This window comes from Lagopus leucura, unplaced genomic scaffold (assembly GCF_019238085.1).
Source record: "Lagopus leucura isolate 7727_CA_CO unplaced genomic scaffold, USGS_WTPT01 Super-Scaffold_100001, whole genome shotgun sequence".
NCBI classification, from domain to species: domain Eukaryota; kingdom Metazoa; phylum Chordata; class Aves; order Galliformes; family Phasianidae; genus Lagopus; species Lagopus leucura.
In genome coordinates, this window is record NW_024962262.1 from 425828 (window position 1) to 441157 (window position 15330).

Below are 15330 nucleotides of genomic sequence, written 5' to 3' on the forward strand. Positions count from 1 at the left end.
ACTTGTCACCAATCTCCATTTGGACATTAAGCCACTGACCATCACTCTCTGGGTACGATGTTATAACCAGTTCCTCTTCCTTTGAACAGTCCACCTGTGAAATCCATATCTTATTTACTTGAAGAGAAGGATGTTATGGGGGACTGTGTCAAAGACCTCACTGAAATGCAGATAGCTGACATCAGTGGCTCTTACATTGTCCACTGAAGCAGTTATACCATTATAAAAAGCAACAAGTTTGATCAGACAAGACTTAGACCACAGTGTATTCTTTCTGCTACATATTACGTGCCTGTTTGCCAAAAATGAACTGATAAGTTTCCTTGGACCCCAAAACTGTGATGCTACTGGGGTCAGCATATTGTGTATGGGCTTCTGTGGCCATTGTGCTGATGATGAAATTTTGCCACTGATTGTTAGTACTCTTTATATAAGAAATATGAAGCAAAAATGACAACAACAAAACCCAAAATCTTCCTTTTTTTTTTTTTTTTTTTTCCAGAATGCTTCAGGTATTGAGACTTATCCATGACACAGCAACAATTTATTGCTGTATTGGTAATACCTGCACTTGGTAGGCAGACAGTTGATAGAAGTGGGCACCTTAGTATGAAAAAACCTGTGTTCATGGAGACTGTCATCCCTTTCCATAGCTCTAATAGGCAGTTATAAGAACAAGTCTTGTGTTCTCTTTCCCACTTTACCTTCACAGAGCCACATCCATATCAACATTGGCTTGAATGCATACCATCAAACAGGCTGTGCCTCTAGGAAGCATGAAGATGGGATTTGTTAAATTTGGGCTTGCTAGGCCTTCATGCTGTTAGTGTTGAGGCAGCCTGACAAGAACAGATGGACTGAAGGAGGAAAAGAGGAGTTCTTGCTGTACAACTTGCAGAAGGGAGAGGAGCTAGGGTACTTTCAGAGAAAGATAAGGGAAATGGGATATACTCTGGGCACAGATTAAGAGATCATAAAGTCTATGCCCATCTATTTGGTGGGGAGACCAGAATGGAATATCCAAGGATCTTAGATAGTCATGTTCTGTGAACCTTGCTTGCCCTGGCCACTGACAGTAGAAGTGTTTTGTGAGACGGTCTTTCCAAAGATCAGTGCTGTGTCCTTAGGCTGCTGTATGCAAATGAGAAGCCTGAGAACAGCTAGATTGAGATTTCCTTTAGAGAGGGTAGATGTTTCAGCATTAAGTTTTGATACTATAGACTGTTTTAGCTTCTCATTCCCTTTCCTCCCTCCCACTAGGATGGTTTGAAATTCTGAGGGATATTTCTTTTATTGAAGGAGAAACTTGAGTTGCGCAGCATGAGCAAAGATTTTGTTCTTCTGCATCCTAAATGTTTAGTTAACATCACATGCAAACCAAGCAATTTGGGAGTAGCTTTGAAGCATGAAAATAAAAAGAAAATCATAGTCAACATTTCAGTCTTCAAAACAAACAATAATAACATCAAAAAAACAACCTGGAGAAAATCTGCATCAGTGCATTGTGCTATTTCGTACAGGTTACCATCTCAGGTATTTTATCAGCTCATATTACTGATTTATTATAGATAAGCCTGAAAATGTTTTAGAAACTTGTATTACTTATTTTCTTCAAATAATATTTGTAACTACTGCTTTGCCTTTGTGGTAAAGGGCAGGACTATAAAAAGTACGTGCCCTAAGTCAAAAGAGATGCTGAAGGAAGACTTTCAGTGTTGCACTGTGTTAAGGAGTGTGTTACGGCAATGCTGTCAATCATCCTGCCCTAGTTTGCATTCTTCCTGGCTTTGCTTTGTTCTTCCCCTTCAGTAATAACATTGCAAAAACAGTTTCCTCTGTTCTTCGTGTTTCTTCTTTCTCATCTTCCTATGTTGTCTTATCCCCTTTTCCATTCTTCTGCCATCAAATCCTTGCCAGCATCCTGTTCTGTCTGAAAGTGAGCACCTAAAATAAAGCAAAGGACAGAACAGGAAGAGGCAGAGGGAAGGAGGGAATGATGATACCTTCCCCTTTCTTTGCTACTGACCATCTTCCTACTCTTTTAGAAAGGACACCTCCCACAGTTACCACAGGAGTGTGTGAGGATGTTTCTTGAGCCCTGCAGGAAAGTGCTTCATACATTTTGCTTACTAGCTAATATAGCTATACTGACCTTCAAAGTATTCTGTCTCTCTTTTGCAGGTTTTCAGCATCTTTTCCTTTTTCTTGGTCATCATAGTGGGGTGTTTGTGTTACTGTTTCCCTTTTTGCTGCAAATGTCTCTATCACCAAACTCCATTATAGCTTCCATTCTCCACCACTGATAGAAGCAGAGCTTGATTTTGATGCTGATTAGAGTTTCCTTAGGGTACAGAAGGATGAAAGGAGTCTAAATGTAACCAATTTTAGAGTTTTCAGCCCTTGTTAATGGAACTAAAACTTAGTAAAATACTTGTAACTGCCAGTGCATAAGCCTGTTTGAATGACAGACTTAGAAAGATGCCCCTAAGGTGAGTTTTGACCATGTTACCATTTCACTTTTTTTCCTAAGAATGGCTCCAACCAAAGTATGGGGTTTGCACTATTTATACCAGCAACTTAAGAAAACTTTCTAGTTTCCGTGAGCAAATAGGTTCTTTCTACCACTTCTATGAATGCCCCAGACATCAGTAAAACCAGAGAAATCTATCCTCCACCAGTTATGTGCTTGCTGCCCAGAAGACCCAGAGCTTCTAGCAAGGTGTTGTACTTGGAAGTGTCCCGGTATCCTACCCTCTTGGATGAAATAGTAGGGCATCAAGCTTGTGAGGAAAAAAAAAGCCACAGTGGGATTTGCAGTCATCTTTACTGTGGATTAAGTATGTTGCTCATTTACTGTGATTCCTCTGCAGATTGCACTAATTTGGGCAGCTAATGGTTGGAGCGTAACACTTGTCATAGGATGGTCAAATACTTCACAGTTACTTCTTGACATTATCTACTGACTTGCTTCAGAGGAAGTGGTTACTCTCAAATCCTCTTTTAGGGAAAACTGCTTATAAACTCATAGAAGCGCAGGCATAAATTCATACATGCTTTCTCTTGCCTGCCTACCTTGGAGAGCTCTATATGAAAGTTGTCACTGGTATGTCAAAATAATCTGAGTGCAGTGATAGGAAAAATGGGTATCAAATGGAGCAATTTTCTGATAGACCAGAATGAATTGTATGGCTCTCACCCAATTCCAGGGTAATTCTGCTGCTTTGTGTTACTCTAGCCTGAAAGCGCTGTCTGACCTACAGCCTAACCTCTCTGCTGTCTTTCTGTTTGTTTTTGTAAGTTAGCTGCTTAAACATGAAAGTCTGTGGTTATGCATGATTTCAGGCTGATACTTGATGGGTAGTTGTATTAATCTGATGGCTGTATTTATTCTACCTTTTCCAAGTAAAAATAACACATACTGGAAATGCTGGGGAAAGAACAGAGAAAGAGTTAGCCATTGTAAGGATGTTTTTCCACATAGCTTTTGTTTACTGGGAACTGATAAAAAATCTGGCAAATCTAAGCTTCAGTTAATTTTGAAAGCAAGCCCATACTTCATTTTTACTCTTTACTTTATACCCTCAGTAATCTAGGTAATGAGGTAGAAATGGAGAGGGAAAGGCAAGAGGGTCTAACTTATTCCCTGTTGAAAGTATTAATTTTGGAAGATGGAGGAGAGGCTTGGAATTGTGTTGCTTTTTGTTTGGTTGTTTTTTTCCTTTCTTTCATGGAGCTTCTGCAGTAATGAGTCTGAGAGCTAACCAGGTTGCCTCTCCTGGATTTTATGCATCTAGTCTCACATGATTTATTCTAAGCTTGAAGGAATGTTGCTACAAAGAAGTATAATATTTTATTTAGAACAGGCTGCCTCACAGTACAAGCTGTTCTACAGTATGTATGGAAACAGAGCAAGTAGGCCAGAACCATGGCACTGTAATCTATAAAGTCAGACCTGAGCCACCTGGATGTGGCTGCTGCACTATTGGGTGAACTCAAGGGCCAAGTTGAAAGTTCATGAGAAATGGCTAAAAAATATGTCTTTTTTATAAGACATGAAGTGATAAAGAAATAAATAATCAATTTGTTGTACACTGAAAGCTCTTCTCAAGCATGAGACTTTGTTTTCATTTCACTTTTCATTTTTAGCTGACATATTACCTATTCAGTCCTCTTCTGGATCAAATACACTTTCCTCAAAAAAATAATAAGGTAAGCTTGTTAAGAATGGAAACATTGAAGATGGAGACAACATATAAAGGAATTAAAGTATTTAAGCATCTGGTTGCATTTCTGGAAGACTGCAGTATTTTGGGGTGTGGAGAACTTCTACTTTTTACTTCACATTAGAAAAAGAATGTGCCCACTGAAGTTTTCACTACTGACCTGAAGGGACTTAATTTTCTTTTTCTCTCAACATCTTTCAATGTTATAATAGAGCAGAACTAATTGAAATCGGTAGAAGTAATTGTTGCCATAATTCCACATACAAAATATATGTATATGCATGCATGCCTCCTTTGCTGAATTTCTAGGATCTAGTTCTTTTTCAAAAAATCAGATATGGAACAAAAGACTTTGTTTTCAGGGACAGATATCAACAGTGAATTGGAGATGCTTGATGCTATGATGTTGAGCTATGGTTTGATGTTATCTGTGGTAAAATGTGGCTTATTTATAGTAGTTGCCAGGTGACTGTTATCTACTGACAGATTTCAGTGCATAGACCTAAGTGGGTGGTGTTAGAAGTAACCTGCAATATGAGGTTTGGTAAGTGAGTTTCCTTGAATCCAAGTGCAGATTTACTTCTCAGTGACTCCTACAGACATTGTAAAACCCTCCTGAAGCTTCTTTGTTTCTGTCACAAATCTGTGAGATTATTTAGCATTTTAAAGAGGCAGTAATGGCCTTGGGTGAAATGCTGGTGAGATTGTAGAATTGTAGACTTCAAAAACATTATTTAGCAGTTTGGGGGGAGCCTTTTTTGTGTTTGTCCTGCCTCCTCAATCCTGATTTGAAGCTTTTACTTGAGGCTCCTCCTTTGGATTCAATAAGCATTGTAATGTACTCAGGCTTGAAGGATCTTTTAGAGAGGAGTAAAATTCAGTGGGGTATGACTTCATGTCCAGCCTTTCCTTAGTTCTCCTAGTGACATACAGAAATGTAAAATGCTAATGTGTGATAGAGATTTGGAGAGGAAACCTTATTACCTGTGACAGTGTGGCTGAACTCAAGTCTTGCTCATTAGCTTCCTCAAGTGTGACATTTTGTTCCAAGATTTTCTTCTAAAGAGTGCTTGTAGTTGAGCACAGCCTTGTCTTGAGCACACAGAAATGAAAATCCTCTGGTAAATTAAGTTCACACAGAACAGGCATCAGCTCAGGTAGATCCTGCCAGTGTCTGTATCGACTGGTGCAGGGTAAAGCCACCTCAGTGCAAACACAAAATGCATTTGATTTCCTTGAAACTAAAGTCTGAGGTGACAAGTTCCCAGGAGCCTTTTCAGCAATGGAGCAGTTTCCAAGGGCATGTTGTGAGTTGGAGAAGTCTATGCACTGTATTTACTATAATTTTTAAGGTTAATCATAGAATCATAAAATGGCCTGATCTAAAAAGGATCTCAAAGATCGTCTAGATCATCAACCCCCCTGCTGTGTGCAGGGTCGCCAACCACCAGACCAGGCTGCCCAGAGCCACATCCAGCCTGGCCTTCAGGGATGGGGCATCCACAACCTCCTTGGGCAACCTGTTCCAGTGTGTCACCACCCTCTGAGTGAAAAACTTCCTCCTAATATCTAAACTAAACCTCCCCTGTCTCAGCTTAAGACCATTCCCCCTTGTCCTATCACTATCCACCCTCAGAAACAGCCGTTCCTCCTCCTGTTTATAACCTCCCTTCAAGCATTGTTCAAATAAGTACACTGCAATTATGACTAGCAAAGATCCTCTGTTTTTATTGGGTTGTTAAATATATATATATTATATAATAAGTATATATACTCGTATGTAGTTATATATTAAAATAATATATATTACAATATAAATAATTAAACATACTTATGTCTTGAGCACGTATGTGCACATATATGCATTCTTGAGCACATATATACATTTTTTTAAGCAACTTTTATTCCATCTTCAAATATCAGTGCAAGTTGGAAAGTGCTGTTAGGTACATTTCAGAGTAAACAGTGCAATTTATATAGGATTTTAGTGAGAAGTTGATAGCTTGCAAACTAATAAGACAGCAAAAACTTCTGCACCCTGATGCTACCCTATCCAAGTAATCTACAAGCAGGCATAACTCAAGATATCTGAGATCTCCCCTTAAGAAGTACTGGCGGAAGCAGGGGATCAAAGACTAGGAGAGAGCTGAGAAGGTCTTCTGCCCAACCTCCTGTTTGCAGCAGGCTCAGTTCTGAGGTCAGAACAGGCTGCTCAAGGCCTTGCCCTCTCCTCCAACATCTGTGGCCTCTGCTGAACCTGTTCCAGTTCATTGGTGTCCTTTGTGTTTTGTTGGCACCCAAAGTTAGAGGCAGTCCCTAAATGTGATCCAGTGACCACTAAGTAGGGGAAGGCAGTTCCTTTCTTTGATTCACTGGCTGTGCTTCTCTTCATGCAGCCATGAGCACTGTTAGCTTACTTTGCATACTGCCGGCTCTTGGCAAGCTTGCTAGCCACCAGGACTACCTGAAACATTTCATGACATGGATATTTGTCCTCTTTTTAGTTCTAGCCATTGCATGTTGGTGCTTGGGGTAGAGAAGCATTAATAATTCCATCTCAAAAAAAAAAAAAAAAAAAAAAAAAAAAAAAAAAAAAAGAGTCATATCCAAGGCAAAACACTTTTGGTGACATAGGACTTGAAACGTTGTATCTCACAAATAAATATTGCAGGCTTTTGAGGTCAGTGATGGGTAAGTGGCAATTCATGATGCTGCTGGAAACAAAAATTGCAGCCTAAAGTCAATGATATGATGACATATTGGTGATACTTGGTTCAGAAGAGCATCTTCTGCAACCACAACAACTAAAGCTGAAAATAAATTAATGTCCCTTTTCCTACACTTAAGATGCCTGTACAATTACTGCCTTCTACTTCAAACAATGTAATTCTCTTTTTTTCTTTTTGTTAGGAGGGAAACTTGAATGAACAGTAATCTATACATCCACATTAACAAAGTCATATATTCAGCCTGCTCATCTTAATTGTTCTCATGACATGTGTCTTCAGCACAGCTATTCCTTCTTTGCAATTAGAATATAAACCTTCATTTAGAAGGTTTATCAAGTATATTTAATACTTGAAATATGCCAGGTGGGTCACTGACTTGGAAAACAAACACTGTAAAGATTACCTTTTAATATATTTTATTCTGCATATGTGGTGATTTACTCGAAATAACACATCTTTTCTTTTTTCCCTCAACTGAATTTGTAGCTGTCTTAAGGACAGACAGAGCAACCCCTCAGCTTCAGAGCAAGATGGGACTTTTAAGTCTTTCTCGACTTCCTTAAACCCCCAGCCACTGTTAACCTTTCAGATAGATGCTTGTTTTGCTGTGCTGCTTGGAAGGTTGTAAATAGCCACAGGAGTCCAACTAGTTAGTTGGACTTGTGTAAGGAATTTGTATGTTGACAAAGAACTTGAAATAGTTTTGCTGTGTTCTCTGCCAGGAAGTTTTGCTGCTAGTTTTAGGAGTGGAAACTCCTGACTCTTTAAACTGGATAAAACCATTTACAGTAAACAGGTATTTGTGTATGTTATGGGAGGAGGAGTTTAATTTCTTATAAGTGATGTAAGTGAAACTGTACTGAGAAACTTGCTGAGAAACTTGAGCACATAGGAGATCCAAACCTGTGTCCTTTCCATGTCATTTCTCACCTATATAGCCTCAGAATGCAAGTTGCAAGTGCAAACTTAATACATTCTGCCAAGAGGTTTTCAGTGGTGGGTCTGTGTGCTGTTGGTGTCAGGTGCTTATTGGGTACTAGTATCTTGTAAAACAGCTAACAAAATCAAACCTGATTGTGTTTAGACTTAGCCTAGCCGTCTGACTGGAATTTAAAGGAAAACAACAACAACAACTTAAAGGCCATCTACAAATAGGGAAGAAAGAAATTGTCTTCCAGGTTTCTCAGTGAGCAAATGTCAGTCTCTATAGCTTAAAGTAGGAATGTTATTCTTAGGCTGTGGGTGAAAGTGCCGGCGTGGCCCCTGGAGCACTGGGTGGGTGCAGTGACCAGCAGCCTGTCCTCACTGGGTGCCCGCCTGCTCTCCATGTTCAGATTTGACTTCATGACAAAAGTATTGCTGCAGGAATCTGTGTTTTGAGAAACTGGTCAAAACTCCCCAAATCCATAACCTGTGTGAACTTCTCAGTGAAGGGTAAACTGGCTAATTATTCTGTTTCTTTTTGCAAGCTCACAAATGTTCATTAATTCAGTTACTTTCACTTGCAGAATGTTTTTCTTCTATGTTTCCTTTACTACAAGTGGAACTTGAAAACCTTTCTTGTCTTCAAATATCCAACCTACTGAGGAAACTCTTCTAGTATCCTTTCCTTAAGAAGATAGGAGAGTTAAATCCCTTCCCCTGATCACAGATACTTTTTCTCCCCCTAAGCTCACCTAGTTGTACTTAGACAATTGTCTGAAATCTGAAGGGAAAGATGCTCTAAAACAGTGTAGATATAGTCCAAAGCTATAGCTTTTTTTCTTATAACTCAGACGTTGTAACAACTTTGGAAGTAAAATAGACCAGCCATTAATTTTACTTGAGATACTGTTTTCCTTTTTCTTTTTTTTTTTTTTTTCATTTTCAGTTAAAAGCGATCTATTACATTTTAAGTGGAAAAGGGTTTATAGAAACTAGGAGTTGTGGCTCTCAAGATTTATGAATAATTGAAGTTACTCAGCCGTGAATTGTGGAAACGTATATTTTTTAAGAATTTAAACATTGTTTCCTTCACGCACAAACAAAATCTTTACTGAACTCCACCTGCCAGAGTTCAAGGAGCATTTGGACAATGCTCTTAGCTGGGGAGACCTCACTGCAGCCTTCCAATATTTGAAGGGAGCATACAAACAGGAGGTGGAATGGCTGTTTATGAGTGTGGATAGTGATAGGACAAAGGGGAATGGTTTTAAACTGAGACAGGGGAGGTTTAGGTTAGATATTAGGAGGAAGTTTTTCACATGGAGGGTGGTGAAACACTGGAACAGGCTGCCCAAGGAGGTTGTGGATGCCCCATCCCTGGAGGCATTCAAGGCCAGGCTGGATGTGGCTCTGGGCAGCCTGGTCTAGTGGCTGGCAACCCTGCACATAGCAGAGAGGTTGAAACTAGATGATCATTAAGGTCCTTTTCAACCCAGGCCATTCTATGATTCTATGACATAGGACTTGAATTTTGGGTGGTCCTGCGTGGAGCCAGAAGTTGGATTCAGTGGTGCTTGTGGGTCCCCTTCACCTTGGGGTATTCTGTGGTTATAAGGCATCGGTGTAGGCTCTGTGTATTTTGTTTGCACTGAAAGTCTTGCCTCCAGGTCTTGAAAGCTTACTTGGTGTCAGGTGGAACATGATGGCTTTGGGCTTCAGTGAAGAAGGCTGTTCTTATCACTGTGTTAACCTGGCTGTGGGCTGGGTCCGTGCTGTCAGGGACTGGCTGTAGAACTCAGTAAGGTGAGCTTCTGTTACTCTCCACTCTGAAGAGCTTTAATGTGGGCTTTTGTGACATTAGGACTTTACTTCAAGAGTTTCTCTAGGACGTGAGGTAATGGCTTTAAGTTGCGCCAGGGGAGGTTCAGGTTGGATATTAGGAAAAATTTCTTCTCAGAGAGAGTTACGAGGCATTGGCACAGGCTGCCCAGGGAGGTGGGGGAGTCACCGTCCCTGGAGGTGTTGAAGTGATGTGGAGATGTGGCGCTGAGGGATGTGTTCAGTGACTGTGGTGGGGATGAGTTGATGATTGGACAGATGATCTTAGTGGTTTTTCCAACCTTAATGATTCTATGATTCATTTTTGTTACTTTTTTCCTTTCCTTTTAACTAAATGGAGAATAATTTTTTTTTAATAAATCTAGGGATGAGTTTTTAAAAAGGTTTAGAACAAACACTTTTAATACTTGTTATGGCAGTTATGCTTTTTCTTTCCAACTGATATCTTTCCTGAGTGAAGGCAGAGGTTTATGAACAGCCGTGTTAGCTTCTTAAGAGCTGGTTTTTGAAACAGTCTAATTTTTAACAAGCATTCAAATCAAATCTATAATTGGCTGTAGCTGATAACTGTACTTGAAGGGAGAGTGCTTTGCAGCTCCCACCATGATGTAGTTGGATGAGACAGCCCTGGAGTACAGGCAAGTGATTTCTTTTCCCCTTGATCCTGCTGCTTTACTCTCACTTTGTTGTCAGCATGGACCTTGATCAGGAAGAAGAAGGAGCTGACCTTGGAGGCTGAGGCTCGCACACCCTTCAAGGAAGCGTTGATCTGACAACTCCTGGCACCTCTGGCATCTTCCTTACACGGCTGCCCTCATGGGTCAAATGCTGTGCTGAAGCTCCCTTTGTTCAGCCTCCCTTTGATGCTAAAAAGCTGAGACTCAGCTGTGAGAATCTTTCACAAGCAGTATCTTTTAAAAGCAAATTATTAGACTGGAGAAGGGGAGCAAGTTACATCCCCTCCAGTTTTTGCCTGTCTCCTGTGCTCCCTGTGCCTGCTGCCATCAAAGGTCTATCAAAAGCTGTAGCAGGAGGTGCTAGGAGCCTGCCTACTGCGATCATTGAAGAACTGGAGCTTGACGCCAGCTTCTCTCTGCCCTTGCAAGCAGGTGTCACTGCAGCCACCACCAATTACAGCTGTATTCAGGGGACAGCAACATGATTCAGCAAGTCAAAAACAATATAAATGAAGGAAGATTTCATAGTTCAGGGATTATATATTTTTAGTGAGTGGTATGAGATGCAATCCAACAAGATAGCTGCATTTTTGTGAACTTAAACACTGCTTCTGTTCCTGTCAACAGGCAATAGCATAGTGTAAAACTTGTGAAATGTTGAGAAAATAAGAACAAGGTAGGCTAAAACTTTTATCCCATCAATGCTGATAGGTCCTGCAAAAAAAAAAATGTGTGTGTGTGTATATATATATATATATAAGTTTCTTTCGACATAGAGCTTTCGATTATGTGACAAAAGAGACCAGATCTTGAAGGCTTTCAGATTCTCTTCAGTGTGCTGCATGAAGTGCTAAGGAAGAATTCTCTTAGATCACTTCTTAGCAGCGTAGCCTTCATCCAAGCCTGCATGTGTGTTTTGTACTAGTACAAAACTTGAAAATGTATTAACTGTAAAACTTAGATGAAGTTTTCCCAACTGTGCAGAACTGCACTCCTTTGTTTTCTGGCATTATTAAAAAAAAAAAAAAAAAAAAAAAAAAAGTGTTATTGTGTTATTGTCATTTACAGGATATAAATAAAGTACAGTAACCTGGGAAGTCTGAATCTCTTCACATATGAGCATTATTTAAGTAATTCTTTACTGCAGGTTTCCTAAATGTGACAGAGGTGATTGGGGAGAGGCTGTAGTGCATGGACAAGGTTACACTTACAGGCTGGTTGGCTTTTCTTGTGTTGTTATTATTTATTTATTAATTTATTTTACTTCAACTCTTCTTGTTCTTCTTCTCCACTTGAAAAAATAGGTAATTGCATTGAATACTAACTGTAACAGAGCAGGGCTCAGAATGAATGGTTAACCTTGTCAACTGTATCTATTTTAAGACATCGTATGTGATACATATGAAATTTGACCCTGGGGATGAAGGTAATCACCTGACATCTCTCACGTTGGATGATGGGACTTGATAGGTCAGATTGATGACTGGAATTGATCTTTGAAGATCTTTTTCAACCTAGATGATTCTGTGATTCTAAAAATTAATTCTACACCCTCTACTAGATTTTAGCTTACAAGCTAAACGTCTCCAAGTACTGTTGTAAATTCTGGAGAGCAGAGGGCTTCTAACACCTGGGAGAGATGAATGTCTCTTGACACTGTCACTTGGAAGCTGCTGTGAACCCACAGGTGTTTGAAACAGCTTGAAGGAAAATCTGGATGTTTTTTGTGCTCTGATTCAAAGACTTGATTTTTCAGAAAATAAACATGAGTTGTGTGCTGGTCAAAATATGTGTTCACACTGAAGAGACAAATTATAATTTTTGTTTTTATTGATGTGATATTTCTTACAATTCTATTTCTACAGCACTGGTATCACCTGCAAAGAAGAGGTTATTGGTGATTATCAGTTGATTACAGCTTCTGTAACACAAACCACCATCATGAAACACTTCCTGAGGTAACTGTTCTTTATGTTTTTTCAAGTGTTAAGCGATGATAATAATTGTTTCCATGCTGCCACGAGTGTTTTAGCTGTTATCAGCAATATGGAAAATGTGAACTATCATCTGAACTAGTTCAGATGAAATTTGCTTTCTGTTCATCTAGATTTCACTAAAGCTGTTTTAATTTAAATTTTGCTCTTCAGCACTTTATAGAAACAATGTGGGAAATGTCATGTGGGCTTGGATTGCTGCATACAAGTAGAGTACCTGTGGTGCTCATTGTGTCTGGTTTTGGCAACTTGGGATTTTGGAGAACTATTTGTGAAGTTGCAGAAGGGAGGATGCTTGATGAAGATATGCAAATACTTTTGAAGCTGGTTCTGCTCCATTTGCTCTTGTGTATGACTTGCAATTGTTTTTCTGTAAACTAGCAGTGGTACAGGAGACTTGCAAGCACTGGCTTTCACTACAGAAATATCATGCTGTCTTTGTTCTGCACTCAGTGGAGAGAGTTGAATGCTCCTAGAAGTTGATACATATCAAGAGCTTAATTTGTGTATAAACCAAAGCAATCATTTTCTGTCTGGGTGGGAGAAACCTTTCTCAAGAGGACAGAAACATATGCTTCTGTATAGAGCATCTGTCACTATGTTTTTCTTTCTTTTTAGACTGTTTATAGTACACGCTATGGATATCAGCATCATAACCTCCAGTCTGATAATCCATAATGGCTGTTGTGAAGCCAGCCTTGCCCCAGGCATTTCTGTGGAATGCTTGATTTTGTTTCTTCAGGTTTTTTTTGAGTCAGCTGCAAAAAAGACCTAAGCAGAATGTGTTCAGGTTGAAAGTGTAAACTGGTTATTTATTTGCTAACACCCACAAAAGACAGCTGAAATGTGAGCCATTAGGTTGAGCATTAGTGTGTTCCCTTTTGACCTTATCAGGATGGTGAGAGGGTTGGTCGCTGCAGCTCTACAGGGCAGATTCTGGATTGTCCTCAGTCCTGAATGCTGATTCAGTGACCTGATGGTCTATAGCCATGCTGGAGCATTCCTTCTTGTATCTTGCCAATGATTGCTGTCTCAGTACTCCTGTAACTTTACCTTTCTTTCTCTGTACAGATTTGATTATTTATTTATTTTAAGCAGCGTAACCTGAGATTACAGATTTGTGCCATATGTGATCTAGGCAATGATCATTAATAAACAATCCTCTACCACCCTATGGCTGCATGGAAGCCTCCAACATGAAGTCACTGAGGGATTTACAACTTGTTCCCTCCAAGGCCTGGTATCTTTGGAGCATAATGTAATTTTGTTCCTGCCTTATGGAGAAGCTGATCTGCTGATTACCTCCAAGCTGGCAGTTCTTTCCTGACTTCTCTGAACATTATATTTTCCTTTAAACTGCCCATTCTGCTCTCTTTTGGTTGTCCTGACCCCAGCAGGGTTTTTTTCATACAGGAGAACTCAGGCTGTTTTGATTACTTATGTTTCTCTGATGCTTCTGAAGAAACCAACTCCTTTTTTTTTCATGGCATTTCTAAAGTGAATTCTAAAAGTTTTGAGAAGTCTTTATGTTGTTATCTTCTCTTAGCCATGGCATAGGTCATGAAAAGCAATTTCTTGCTTAATTAATTGTTATAGGACTTAATTATGAAACACTCTGTGTTCTAAATGTAGAACAGAAGGTGAGGTTAACGGGGGATAGAACACAGCACCTCAAACAAGAAAACACTTGAAATGGGAAAACTATTCTGTTTACTTACAAGAATCTGGATTTTTCTGTGTGTGAGATGAATCCTTTAACATTAGACTGATATGAGTGTTATACTGCTCAAATTTCTTATGTATTAAGAAGATACAAGCATGTTAAGAAATAAACTATGGTTGTTCTTCAAGAAGACTGCTTACTGGCAACAGCAAGTTCTGTTGCACAGTACTGCTACAGTTGCAGGCTTCTGTGATAATGAATAAAGCAGTTAAGTTTAGATCTGCAGGCAGATTTCTGTGCAAGACGTTGATATTTAGCCCTCCAGCTTGGAAATCAGCTGGGAAATAAAAAAGTTAACATATGTTGTTTGATATTTGGTAATTTTTGTCTATCAGCAAGCTCCCTCGGCTGCTATGTAGGTCAGTTTGTCCTGAACTGCTTGTTAAGATCAAATGCAGTGTGCTGCTGGTGAGGACTGCTCAGTGTTACAATGCTTTCCTAGGTGCACAAAATGGAGCAAGAATTGGACTAGTTGATGCTGATGGTATCTATAGTTTATGAAACTTCAATTTGCCTACGTGGACTTATCTGTGTCTCTTGTAAAGCAAGTACAGCTGTGAATGCAGCACTCCAGATGTCTCACCAAGTCTGAGCAGAGGAGAAGGATCCCTTTCCTACGTATCCACAAGTATATGAAGCTGTAAGGGCCTCACATGGAAGGGAATGTTGGCTACACTACCAAGACTGCAATTGCTCAGTTTGTACAAATAACACTTATATTTAAAGGAAGGCAGTAAGAAATTGTTTGCTTTATGCTATTGACAAGGGTAAGCTCTTTTACATAAACGTAATAAATCTTTTCCTACTGATATTTGTACGTCAGACAAGTATACAACATCACTTTAAAAACTGTGGCATACTGGTTTACTTCTGATGCATATATTTACTCAAGATGTGGGTTGGATGGTTTAGGGTTTTGTTTTTGGGGGAACCTTTGATTGTGTTGTGTATTGCTTGTTTTGATTTTCTTTGCGTATGTTTTTCTGTTTGTTTGTTTGTCTGTTTTTTAAAACATCCTCTCAAAGGCAGTCTTTTCCTGGTTCAAAATGGCTTGACTATGAAGTTCCTTATCTTCTTTGGCAGTCACCATCACTGCTTAAACTGAAAAGTGAAATTGATAGTCTAAAAGTAGCTTAGAAATATTGCTCGTAATCTATGAACTCCAAATTCAGACACTGAATGTGGCATTAATTAAAAAGATGTGAGGAAAATGTGTCCTCT

At 39.4% G+C, this 15330-nt stretch overlaps 1 protein-coding gene across 4 annotated transcripts in view; it reads left to right on the plus strand.

Moving 5' to 3' along the window:
- ELMOD1 (ELMO domain containing 1) overlaps window positions 1–15330 on the plus strand; it is a 42976-nt gene that overhangs the window by 4306 nt on the left and 23340 nt on the right. For 3 of the 4 annotated variants that reach the window (XM_042868028.1, XM_042868031.1, XM_042868029.1), the window contains exon 2: window positions 12258–12350. In XM_042868028.1, coding sequence (XP_042723962.1) covers window positions 12334–12350 — 17 coding nt within the window. In that variant the 5' untranslated portion in view covers window positions 12258–12333. Of the gene's footprint in view, window positions 1–12257; window positions 12351–14800; window positions 14877–15330 lie in introns of those variants that run through there. The other variant, XM_042868030.1, reaches the window with a different exon arrangement.